The sequence below is a fragment of the Monodelphis domestica genome, chromosome 5 (assembly GCF_027887165.1).
Source record: "Monodelphis domestica isolate mMonDom1 chromosome 5, mMonDom1.pri, whole genome shotgun sequence".
Lineage (NCBI taxonomy): Eukaryota > Metazoa > Chordata > Mammalia > Didelphimorphia > Didelphidae > Monodelphis > Monodelphis domestica.
In genome coordinates, this window is record NC_077231.1 from 167,390,310 (window position 1) to 167,403,939 (window position 13,630).

Sequence of the window (13,630 nt, forward strand, 5' to 3'; positions counted from 1 at the left end):
CAGGACTACAATCCCCACGAGCCTTTGCTCCACTTCCCCAGAATGCCTTGTAATCTCACCTGGGCCGAGATCAAGAAGGTATTTAAGCTGATTCAAAGGCTTTTGAGGGTCTCTGGGACTTCCATTTTGGGGCAGGCCTGGCTTTTTTCATAATGTAGGTGAGGTTGTGTCTAGGCCACTCTATGGCCTGGACACGTGTTTCTTATCCTGTATTTTCTTTAATCCTTAATCTTCAATAAACCTCTAAAAAATTATAATACTCCTTGCAGAGAGAAACTAATTTCTACCTGCCTCAGTCTCCCCCATCTCCCCTAAATTTTAATCTTTACAATATCAGTAAGAGAAATCATTGAATAGAATTTTTTCCTCTCTTATATTTTACACACACATATCAAGGAATTGTAGGCTATGGAAAAAAAGATGGGCTGCTCATTTGTTTGTAGGAAACCCTGGGATCTACTGATATTCTCAGATTGTCAATTTTATATTCAATTATTTTCATTCTATTTTATTTATAAAGACATGAGTTTTTAGGGAGATAGTTGAAAAAAACCCACTTCTTAGGCTTAGTCTGAAATGCCCTCTCCTAGGCGAAAACACATTGGCTCACAAGCCAATTTGCCACATCCTAATTTATATCTCTTAGATTCTCTCTGCATGTCTGCCAGTCCTGTAGCAGCATTTCCTTCTCTTGCTTTATATGTGAATTTCTCCTTGCCTCTTTACTGTCAGTGCCTTTTTCTGATGCCTCAGTGTTTATATATACTCTATATACAGTATCATTGTGTTATATGAATTAAAGAAAAGAAAAGCCTTCTTAAAAAAAGAAAGAAACAAGTAGACAGCCAGAATAATCCACTGGTAATGTTGTGGGAAAAGTGTCACAGTCCTCAAACAAGGTAAGACGCCTTGTGGTGAAATATTGTAAGGATACAGGAAAGTCACACAAGATGGGTTCTGATCTGTATCACTGGAAAGAACTCCTAAATTGATGAGATCACAAATCCATTTCAGCATTTGAGATTTCATACTTTTAAAATTAATCATATTTGTTCAGCTGTGCCATATAAATTATCTTTGGCACATTTACAAATTGGCTGGTTCTGATTCCTAATTTAGCAAAAAACATGCTTGGCATTCACACATTAAAAAACAAACAAACAAAAAAAAAAACAACTTACCCAATACTCTTGCCCATTTTATTCACTGCTACTGTCTCTGAGTTACAAAACAATGCAATACAGAGAACGGAAGAGAAGTACAACATAAAGTAACGAATGATCTAAAGTATTTGCATTGAAAAGCACCTTCAATAACATGCCCTTTTTTTTTAAGGCTCCAATTCATTCTGGCTAACACTTGCAGCCCAAATAGAAAAGGAATAAATGGTTAAGAACAGATTTGCAAAAGAAAAATATGACCCACAAACCTTTAATAGAAAGCTGACAATATAGCAACTGGAGAAAAATCTAATTTTCCTATATTCATTTAACATCACAGACATTTATTAAATGTTTAGTGTTTACTTACAGCACTATGCTCTAGGTAGAAAAATGCTAAGTTTAGACAAGACATAGTACTGACTTCTTGAAGTTTATACTCTAATAAAATTGTGAATTAAAGCATTTCCTCTAATCTAAAATAAAGAATATTTTCTTCATTCATTCAAGAAGTATTATGATAGACAGCCTACCTTGTGACAAGTTAGAAGAGATTTGGATAAAAATTCTGTCTCAGGACTTACTGGCTATATGATCAAGGGGCAAGTTATTTAGCACATTGGGGATTCCATTTCCTCTTCTATAAATGGGGATGATAAGAGTTCTTACTCACAGCCTTGTGAGAATAAAATGAGATGATGTAATACACTTTTGTAAACTTTAAAATTCTACGTAAATGTGATTACTCAATTGAAGCTGTGATCTCAAGTATTTCAATGTCCCAGTCAATGATGCAGGATGCTTCATTCATGTCTACTTAGCTTGTACAATTTTTGTCCACATCCTCCCCAAAGTTCTATATAACTTTCCTCTAAAACTGAAAATAAACCAATGGAACATTGAATTCAACTCCTTCATTTTACGGTTGAGGAAACAGATTCAATGAGGCTAAAACTTGTCCAAGATGAAAGATGGAGTAAATAGTTGTAAAACACCAAAAGCAAAACAAGAACTCAAGTTATCCAACTTCAAGCCAATGTTACTTTCATTGTACTACAATGCTTATACTTTCCATTATTTTGTCTAGATTTGTGACTTCACTGGAGAAGGCAGTTCCCATTGAGGAAACTGCCTCAATCAATGCAGACAGGCAACCTTTCTTTATAGTTTAGAATTTTAGAGTAGGTGGCTGGGATCCTGAAAGATTAAATGACTTTTCAGGAATAAAGCGGGACTTGAAGTAAGGTCTTTTCGACTGCGGATGGCCTCCTCTATCAAGCATACAATAGTAGATACTTTAATTAAAACACCTTATTTTTCTTAATATTTCTGGAATATCAAGACATAATTCTAATTGCCTAAATTTTCTAAAACTTACAAGAATGTAATGAGGGTAAATTAAGAGTCAGAGGATCAAATGCTCTATAATTCATTTTATAAAATAATATTCTCCAAAACTGTCTCTAGAATACTATTAGGCCAATAAACATTTCTGGTGGTCTTCACCAATTTCCTTTCATTATTCTCCTGAGTTTAAAAAAAAAAGGAAAAGGAAAAGATTTAGGGTCAGTAATAATTATATATTAACTCTGAACCTGACACTTAATAGTGACATTTGAAATAAACATGTGAAACTCAATTTTATATACCTATTTATTCTGGGAAAACTCTACTAAAGACCATTTCTTTGTGTTCCCTGGTGTTCATATAGAAGAAAAAAATAAGGAATAATTCATATGATTTTTCCCCAACATCATTTTACAAAGAATAAAGAACACTCATAACATACTCCAACAAGGCCCATGCACAAAGGCTGAGATATGATGACAAACCACAGATTTGTTGATAGTTCCAATGAAATTATTCTGAAATTCTTTTAAATATAGAAAGAACATGGCATTCTTTTCTTTATATTCTACTTAAAATAATTTTATCATTATCTCATGATAAAAGAGGTAAATATTAGTTGATTATGAAGGAATATAACTTTTGACTGATACTATCCTTCCCAAGAGGCTCTCTTTCTTTTTTTTTTTAAACCAAAGTTCATTTGTCTTAAGAGTTTGTTAAGAGTCCTTTGAAACCAGTGTAATTATTTTTTTTTCCTTTTAAAAAAGGAACTTTTTACTACAGGAAGCAGAGATATAATCAGTAAGATTTGTAGATGGGGAACAAGTACTGTCACTTGGAGTCCCCAGTTTACAGGAAAGAGAGAAATCCAGAAAGTAGAAAATTTCCTCCTGCTTAGTGCCAACACAATGCCAGTCACAAGCGGGGACACAGAACACTCTAAACTAGCTGTGCCTTTTGGTAAATGAAGTACACTACCAAGTCAAATAATACACTCTGCAGAGGTGCTAACCCTGTACAATAAAAAGAGTTCCATCCTTAGAGAACTGGAACACACTGAACCCCAAAGCTTCAATTGACCTTTTGGGGGATACAGTTATTAATTATGACAAAATAAGACAAACACAGCCCATTCCTACTACCTCCCTAGCTCACAGATTGGGTTCTCCAGAGGGTTACTACCCTAGAGTTCAAGGTATTTGACCTGTTGGTGTTTCTAAACCTATAGCTGTTGTGCCCCTCCTGGTGTATTTATATCTGGTTTCCAGTCATCCTAGAGGGCATGGTTAGCTCAAAGCAAAAATATTTCATGAAATGGCATCGAAAAAGAATAGCTACAAAATTATCTCTATAATCCTGAGGCTCTCTTTCTTAATTTACACTTATGTTCATGTTTAAATTTCATTATAAAAATTAAAAAGCTATTTTAAATACCTTTTCAGAGGTCAGATTTTATAGGTTTTATAATAAATTCAGAATTTCCAACTAAATATTCTTCAATTAAAGGAACGATTTTAATGCTAAATCAAGGACATGTTTTTTTTTTCTTTCCAGAAGGAAAGAGTCTCAAAATGGGACATTTTAGTTAGTAGAAAAAAAAAGTTCATATCCACATGATATAGGATATATTAAAGTTAGAATTTTACCAAGGCTATTGCACTTGAGAAACTTCTGATATATCATACTTCAATTAAAATTTAATTTACAAAGAATTTAAAGTTAACACATTATTTGCTGAGTTGTCTCCTAGACTTTGACTGGCTTTCATGTAATGCACCAAAACTCCAGATTGTGACCCTAATGCAAAACATTCGTGGGAAACGACCAATATACTAAAAGATCTTTTATTCTTCATTCTACCCTACTTCTCTTAAGATTTTACAGTTTCTGCAAAAATATTTAATTCTATGAACACACTTGTAATCTTAAGGAAAAAATAGCCCAAAGTGAAGTATAGAAAAATTACCTTCAGGAAAAATCTTTTATCTGTTCTTGTTGGATTATATGAAGCCAAGTATGCAGCAATTAGAATAAATTTGGAGTAATATGGAAGTTCTATATGAGCATGTGCAGAAAGACCTGTGGAAAATATTTTTATAAAATTTATTAATAATAAAACAGTTCACACTGATACAGCACTTTGCAGTCAAATAAACCTTTTCCTTACCACAACTCTGTGTGCCTGGTACTATAAGTGTCAAATTCACTGACTTTCAGAGTTGGAAAGGTCCTCAGTAGTCAATTCACCCAGCTTCTATCTGAGCAAGAACCTTCCTGAAAAACCAGTAGCTAGCTCAGCTCTTGTTTGAAGACACTGAGTAACTGAGAAACTATTAGCTCTTTAAAAAGCCCTCACCACTTTTAGATAACTATTGGGAATTCCGTCCTTACATTGAACTTTTTTTGCTTTCACTGATTTTAGTGTTACTCTTTTGGGTCAAGTGAAATATGTCTACTCTCCCTTCATTGTTATAGCTTCCTAGGCCCCCTCCCTCTAAGCCTTTTCTTCTCTAGGCTAAAGAACTCCAATTTCTTCACTGGGAATACATGGATATCAAGGCATCAAGTCCTTTCATCAACTTAAAGTCAATTTAACCAGTAGTATGTCTTGAGTATCTGTTTCAAAACTCATTGTTATAAGACAGTCTTGAATTCCATAACCAATTTTTACCAATAAGAAATTTTAAATGAAACTTGAATTCCATTGGGAGGGGAGAACATGAAACAGAGGCAATCTAGTGACAACTACTTGCTTCCTTTCAGGCTGCTAAGGATATTAGGACAAAGGCTATTCTCAGAGATGAATATTTATTTCCAAAGGGTCTGGATTGCCAAAATCTTTTTAATGAGTTTGTAAAAATAAATGTTTTTTTTAAAATGTAAATTATAAAACATTGTCAGGCATAAATGACTGTACTTTTTAGTGTCAATGAAAACTAGTCACACAACTTTTAAATACAAGTTCAAATTGTAAATTGTTTAAACTAAAGAGGGCAAATTCAGAAGACAATATTTTTTTTACCAAATGCTAACTTATGCTCTTCTTATATATAATAATAGCACTGTGAAAGTGACAAGGAATGTATTTGTTCACTAAATTATAAATACTGCATTATGACAACTAATTCTAGTTTTAAAAAACCCAACTCTTCAATTTCAAAAAAAATTGTCCATCTAGACTTTTAAAATTTATCTTTGTGAGTTGCATAAAGAATCATCTTCTAAAACAGGCAACATCCCAGTTTTAGTCAGTTTTGGTATCTGTGTGTATTACTTTACTGCAGGATTATCAGGAAAATATCAGGTTAATAAGGATGATTGGTCAGCCTCATTTCAATAATGGATTTCATGAACATTTCTCACTCTTTTTAGAAGTTAGGACTCTGACATAAGTATTCATTGTGTGAGATGCTGAAATTAAAAGTCTAATAAAATTAAGCATTGTTAGGCAGAGTGCTATACTGAGCTATATTAATTTTTAAAAATCCAGTATACTTTATTGCCAAAAGAAGAGAAGTCAGCTTACTTTTCCTTCCCCCTTCCAAAACTATATGTCAAGAATGATGGATAAAAAAATTAGAAATCTTTAGCTGTTTCAGTATATTTCCATCCCACCAAGAACTATTTTAGCACTTAGCAAAGTGACTAGCCCAAAGTAAGTGCTTAATAAATGCTTGTGACCTCTTTCTGCTCTCTATAACTTTCCCACTGGGCAGTATCAACACATGGATCATGTGTCAGTGAAGAATGCATCAAAACCAGGCCCCCAAAGCCTGGTAGTCAGTAGTTTGAGCCAGGGAATCAAAATGAAGGAGAACAGAATTTCATAGATGGAATCTTTTCTCAAATAATTCATGGAAGTACCTTAATAGCAGGAAAATCTATTAACCATTATACTACACACACTTCCTTAATAATAACATTTGAACTTAATAATAAACATAGCTGATAACCTATTTTAATGCTTTTGATACCTTTTAGTTGTCCCATTTCTGTGTCATCTTGCTGTAATTTTTCCCATTGTGAACTAAAAGTTCAAGAAAAGAACATAATAAATTAGTTCAATATATCTGAAAATAATTTCCTTAAAATTATAAATTTATGGAGTATTACAGGGGTATGAAATCAATATATTTAAAAATCAATATGGTATTATAACCAGTTCATAATCTGCATATAAAAATGATCTTAGTACTTTATAGTCAAACCTTGCTTTTGATTCATAATTTATATTAATTCAATTTGACATTTAAAAAAAAACATATTCAAGGAATTATGCTAGGCACTAAGGATATTTAATCAGCTTCTTCACCAGTATTTACATAAAAAAAATTTCGCTCTCAAAAGACAACAAAAGAATATTCAAAAGAATCCTGCCTCAAACCACTTTTTTAAAGGCATTTAAAATATTATTATTATTATGAACAACTTACATTTATATGGCACTTTAAAGTATGCAAAGTGTTTACAAAATATCATCATTTAATCTTCATGATACAAAGACCTCATTTTATGTGACCAATGTTCCAAGATTCTTCTCATAAGTTAAATTAGATGATGGCAAACCCTATTATTTAATAAATATTTCTTATATGGAACTAAATAGACACTTTATGACTTTTCTTAGGCTTATCAGAAAACAATTTAATGACTTACACTAATGTTTCTTACAGCAAAATGAGCATGATTGGGTGTATTGCTGGGAGATTTTATGCTGATTGGGAGAACAGAATATTTTTAGTGCAAGTTTTTTAATTTTATGTATTTTTCTGCCTTTATTTTCTTCCATTGATAATTATATAGAACTGAATTCTCATATGATGAGGTCACATAAAATGAGGTCCTAAGATAACACAATAAATCATTATTATTTCTATCTTATGTGATTTTCTTAGGGTCACATGGATAGCAAAAGTCTGAGGGGGGGGGGGGGGGTTTCTAATGTAGGTCTTCTTAATTCCAAGCTCAGCATTCTATCCACTATATCAGAGGTGTCAAACTTGAAGCCCAACTATGGCCAAGCCAAATTAAAATACAATTAGTAAATATCTAATAACATTAATGAAAATTTAATAAAATATAGAGGATGTAAATTTGCAATTTCTAAGTCTTGTGATCCACAGGGATACATTTCTGTTTGTGATTAACAACAATGCACTACATAATGCTGCCTCTATCAAGTCAACTGCAAATAACATGTTGAACCCTTTGTTTCCAGAGTAGGAGGGAGGCAACATGATGCAATGGAAAAAGCACTGAATTTTGAGTCAAAGGTCCTTGGTACCAAGTCCTCCTTCTACCATTTACTTCCCATTGAGTGAAATAAAAGTGTGTAATTCTCAAAGTATTGGTGGTGGAGGACTGCTCTGATTTAAATTTCAAGGACCTTTTGTTTACTTTATCTAAAAGACTCCAGAACAAGCCTGGGACAGAGATGGATAAAAGACAAAAGGTCCCTGGTTTAAAGGCAATAAACAACCCAGTTGCTCCCTTATTTCTTAAGTATGTTAAAGTAACACTTTTATGGTCATAGTGCCTTGAATTGGGTTAGAATCCACCTGGGTTAATTTACTTGCCTAGGTTTCATGGTGTGTGAGATAAAAACGAGCATGAATGCCCTACTCACTTAAATAAACAAAGCCTGGAGTCCTAAAGGCAAGAGTAAAAAAAGACAGTTTATTATTTTCCTCATGTAAAAAGGAGGAATGGGAAAGGGCTGGTTTGTACAAAAATATTTATAGCTGCTCTTTTTGTTGTGGCAAAGAATTGGAAACTAAAGGGATGTCCATCAATTGGGGAATGGCTGAACAAATTGTGGTATAAGATGGTGATGGAATACTATTGTGCTCAAAGGAATGATGAACAGGATGATTTCAGAAAGAGATGGAAAGACTTACATGTAATGATACAGAGTGAAATAAGAAGATCCAGTAAAACACAGTACACAATTAACTACAATATTGTAGAATGATCAAATGTGATAAGGCTTTGCTACTAAAAGCAATGCAATGATCCAGGACAATTCTGAGGGGATTATGATAAAGAATGCTATCAACTGCTAGAGAAAGAACTGCTGGAGTACAACTGAAAATGAAAACATGAGATTTATTACTTATTTATTTGGATATATGATTTGGGATTTTGGTTGTATAACCCAGATTGATTTGTCAGCTCTGAGAAGAGAGAGGGAAGAAGGGAGGGAGACAATATGGATCCTGTAACTTTGGACAACTCACATGAAAATTTGTTATTTAAAAAAAAATGAGTAAAAAAGAGAGAATTGAACTTGATGGCCTGAGGAAACATCTATTCCAGCTCAAGATCTATGATCCTCTAATACAATTTTTTCTGATATTGCAGTGAAAGTGGATACTTGTGTGAAGAGGGATTTTCCCTCCTTTTCAAAAAAGGTAATTAATTTCTTTCTCCAAGTTTTATTTTTCCCATTCTATCAGTCTGAATAATATATGCATGGAGAGAATTAACTTTGGTATTAGTTTTTGTATTATTTCTCCTTTTTATATTTAAAAGTTTACTAATCTGCATTTTCTCTTTTTGATTAATTTTGCTACTGGTTTGTTAACTTTACTGGTCTTTTTAGAAAGGTAGCTTCTGGTTTTATTTATTAATTTAATTGCTCTGCAAATCCTTAAGTTTTGTGCTTAGTTTTATCATGTCTTTTTAAATTATAGCTTTGCTACTTTTCAACTGTCTTTATGTGGAAGCCTAATTCATTCCCCACCCCCCTATTTTCCTTATTAATACAGGCAACTCAGACATATAAATTTACTTCTAAGAACTGCCTTAACTACCTCCAACAGATGGTGATATTATTTCTCTCATTATCTTAAATATTCTGGATTTGTCTTCTTTAATTCAAATTTTAACATAATGTTTTCCTGTTTCCATATTGGTTTATATATTTTTCTTATGTTAATTAAAACAAATGTAATTATTTAATTATAATTTTACTGTTGTTTAAAAATATAGTATATCTAAATTTCTACCTTTTTGAATTAATGCAATGCTCCTCATGCTGTTATCAATTTTTGTAAATATTCTAAGTAATTGATTCAGTTTTTTCTATGCAGCTGTTGCCAATTTAATGAGTTTATATAATTTCTTTACTTTCCTTAACCTCATAATATATTTTTGAAGTTGTCCATTATTATTGTTATATTTTTGTCTCTTGAGTTCAAATAATTATCTCCAATTCATAAGCTACTTATAAGCAATGTAAGTAATCATGGGTCATTCAGTTTAACTTTGAGCCTCAATTTCTTCATCTGAAAAAATATACCTGTCCTATTATGTCACAGGATTGGTATGATAATCAAATGAGACTCTTGGGGCCTCTGAAGATATAGAAATATGGATATCTCTTTTATGACAAATACTAATGTAGGAGAGCCAACCATTTTTGAGGTGGTTCTAGAAATACTCCACCTAGGGAAGCACAGTGGAAGGGGCTAGAGGTAAGGCAACCCTAAAGGCAGGGAAAGAAAATTGGTGACTGACTTCTTTTGGGCTAAAGTGATGCAAAGAGTACTGGATTGATAGAAGGCAAAAGTACCCTTTAAGCTACAGGACTTGAAAATAGGAAGGAGTTCAGCATGGCTCTATAAACCAGCATTATAGCCAGGGAAGGAAATATTCCATGGAAAGGAATAAACATGAAAATATTGGTAGAAAATAAGATGTTTTAGAGAAAAAGATAAATGAGATAGTGATAAATAATTAGCATGACTAGGAAGAAAGATGGTTGTTAGTAATGGTTCTCACTAAAGTTTCTATACCACTATAAATACAGGATTTACAGGATTCAGGTGCCACATAGCTTCTTGAACAATTTCATCAACAGTTTGCAGCTGAACAAGCTTATTACTGATGAGATCTTAGACTCAAGCCGTTTTATTGACCCTGAAATCTTGTTTATTTTAACAGAATGTTATAGGGCTGGAGAAATGAAAAAAAAAAAAACAAACAACAGTAGAACTCCCAAAAAGCTGTACATCATGATCAATGTGATTGAAAGTAAAGAGGACAAGAGAAACTTTGTATTTACTGAGATAAAATCTCAAGTAATATGACTTCACTGCAAATGGCTAAAAAAATCACAATCATTAGATAAACTCAGAATGTACATTTTCAGTTTTAGGACAAAAATTACCATGCCAATTTAGTCTGGAGAGCAAAGTCACAAAACACCACAGACACTCAGATTATACATTAATTAATTAAATTAAATTAATCAAAAACAACATTTTATATGTCCTCTTGAGAAAGGCTATATATACACTTTGGCTATATAATAGCATAGAGATAATTTCCACTAAAATCATCTTATTTTTTAAAATCAAGACAATGAAACTATCAATAAAGCTACATCATCAATAATTTCTTTGGTTTCCCAATGAGGAGTTTTAAAACTATTTCTTCAGGTAAATCATTGAGTTACATTTATTGAGAAAACAGGTATATCTCATATATCATTACAAATGAAACTTTTTCATCCCCAAACTTCATTAGGTTACATTTGAAATGCAAAAAGATTTTCATCTAATTTTTCAATTTGGCTTACCTTATTTTATTCTCTGAAATCATCTTAAAAGATTTGAAATTCTATTAGTGGATCTGATGAGTTAACAACTCATTCATGTAATCATTAGATTATATTAAATAAGTTTAAAGTAAGTTATTAAAACCAATGTAATGGTCAAAGAACAGAATACACATTTCATATAACATTTCTGAGCTATTTCCCCAATTAAAAGAATCACTTTTCTCTTACACTTGAGATATAAAGAAATATTTGTAAGTATTGTATATCACAAAACTTACACATTTAAAAATTTTTACCAGTTTTTTTGGTGAAAGAAAAGCATTTGAGAAAAATTTTTTGAGATAAAAAATGATAAAGTTCTTAATTATGATTTTTACTAGCTAGGAGCTCAAGAGCACATATTCATTTTTTAATACAACATGTACTTTTCTTCTTGATTTATTTGGACACTGTGGTTTGCTTCTTAATATAAAATAAAAATATTTAAATAGTATAAGAAAGAAAGCTAGTTGAAGAATATTCTAATTCTTCTGAATATCACATTCCTATCTAATAAGTTAGGGAATAGTTTTCTTCAAAATAAAACATGTTAATTTTTAACCCAGAAAAAATAAATTTACAATGATTTGCAGATCTTTACACTCGGCTACAAATATTAGCTTTCTCTAATATAAAAATGAAGAATAAGAACCACATTTTAGCATAATAAATTAAGTATCCTGATCATACATACTGAATATTTCCCTAGAATTTGGTCAAAAAGGGAAACTTACCTTGATATCTCCCTGAGATAAACAGTCTGCATGGCTTTCTTCAGATGAGGTTCAATATTTCTCCACAATTTACGCGTATCACGCTCATTAGCTACATTGAGGAAAAACATACACACAAACACACACACAATAAAACCTCAAATTTTAGCAATATAAATCCTAGAAAACAGCTACACAAAAGAACAATTACATAGAAATTACAAGAATACTTACCTTCTCCTTTTACCACAGGTTCACAATATTTAGAAAAGTTAAGAGCTGCCTATATGAAAAAAGAAAAAAAATTATTTCCATATAGCTACAATATGAGGACAAATTTATTTTTAAGGTAAGTTATTTACTACTTTCTTACAACAAATTGAGATGAAGAAAATTCATTAACTGAAATAAAATTTTTTAAAGTTCTCAAATAAAATTTTAATGGGCCAAATTCTTCTAGTAGATTGTTCCTTGGCTATACACTAAGTACTTTCAGGGAAAGCAAGTACTTAGACTAGAGAAATTATCTAGTCCTTTGAAACAATGATTTATAAAACAGTCCTTCCGAGAACTAAATACTGAACAATTTTATAGTTAATTAGAGTAGTATAATCCTCAGTTTTTCAAACTAGTTGTAGTTAATCAATGGCTAATTAAACCATTAATTAACATGGTTTTTATTAATAGCAGATGAATTTTAAAATTTCTTTAGTCAGATGTCAACTATCTATACAAATGCTTATTTGCTCCCCAAAAATTTGATGTTGAGATAATGAAATAATAATAAATAATCAACCAATAATCCTTTATTAATTGCATACAACATGCCAGGTACTATGAATATAAGGACCAATAGGGATACATTCAACAGTCAAATGTATAACTAAAAGAATACAATGAACTAGCACTGAAGAGAAACAAAATGAAACATATACAAAATTTATTTCTCTCACTGTCCCTCAATAAAACATCCAGACTAAAAAATTTTCAAGTATCTGATTATGGTAAAAAAAACCATCTTAAATGAATTTTTCCTTCAGAGAATTTTTCTAGAGCAACTATGCCTAGCCTTTTTTATCTTTAGGTCCAAGAAATGGATTCATTAATAAAGAATTGATAGAATGCAAATAGTAACTGATGATTTTTAAAATAATTCCCTTCTTAGTTGAAAAATTACATATATGGCATATAATTTACATATGCCACTAATTAACTAGTCTTAAATATTTTGTTTCATGTATGGGAATATATTTAATTGCTAAACACATTTTTTTTTCATTTTAAGTTAAACAAGGAATTTTTGGTCTCTTGAAACCTAATTATTGAACATTATAAGAACTTAACCATTATTAGGGCAATGAGAGGGACTCTACATAAAAAAGAGGGTGCAGGAATTAGTGGATTATATTGGAATGATGTTTAAAAAAATGGATAGGCAAAGAAGATGGCTGCCCTATGAGAAGGGAGGAAGACTGGTAGACCTAAAAAAAATAGTAAAAATTGATATGGAAGAACAAAAGGTCAATAAAATCAGGGGAATCAATGAAATCAATAGAAGGAAGGTAGCCTGGCAGTTCCCAATTTGAAACTATTTTACAAAATAGTAATCACTGAAGTAATCTGATACTGGAAAAGAAATGATAAAGAGTGGAACAGGGTAGGTACACAACTTACTGTTTGGTTGTTTCAGTTGTGTCTAACTTTCTGTGATTTCATTTGGGATTTTCTTGGCAAAGATACTAGAGTGGTTTGCTAATTCTTTCTCCAGTTGATTTTACAGATGAGGATCTGCACCAGGGTAACAC

The 13,630-nt window shown here is 31.7% G+C and overlaps 1 protein-coding gene across 1 annotated transcript in view; it reads right to left on the reverse strand.

Annotated features, from left to right (window-relative positions):
- Nucleotides 1–13,630, reverse strand: part of ORC5 (origin recognition complex subunit 5) — an 88,877-nt gene that overhangs the window by 51,995 nt on the left and 23,252 nt on the right. Inside the window, exons 7-10 of the mRNA XM_001371395.5 lie at nt 12,060–12,108; nt 11,847–11,937; nt 6,485–6,537; nt 4,477–4,589 (exon numbers count right to left, since the gene is read on the reverse strand). Of these exons, the coding sequence (XP_001371432.1) occupies nt 4,477–4,589; nt 6,485–6,537; nt 11,847–11,937; nt 12,060–12,108 (306 nt within the window). The remainder of the gene's footprint in view (nt 1–4,476; nt 4,590–6,484; nt 6,538–11,846; nt 11,938–12,059; nt 12,109–13,630) is intronic.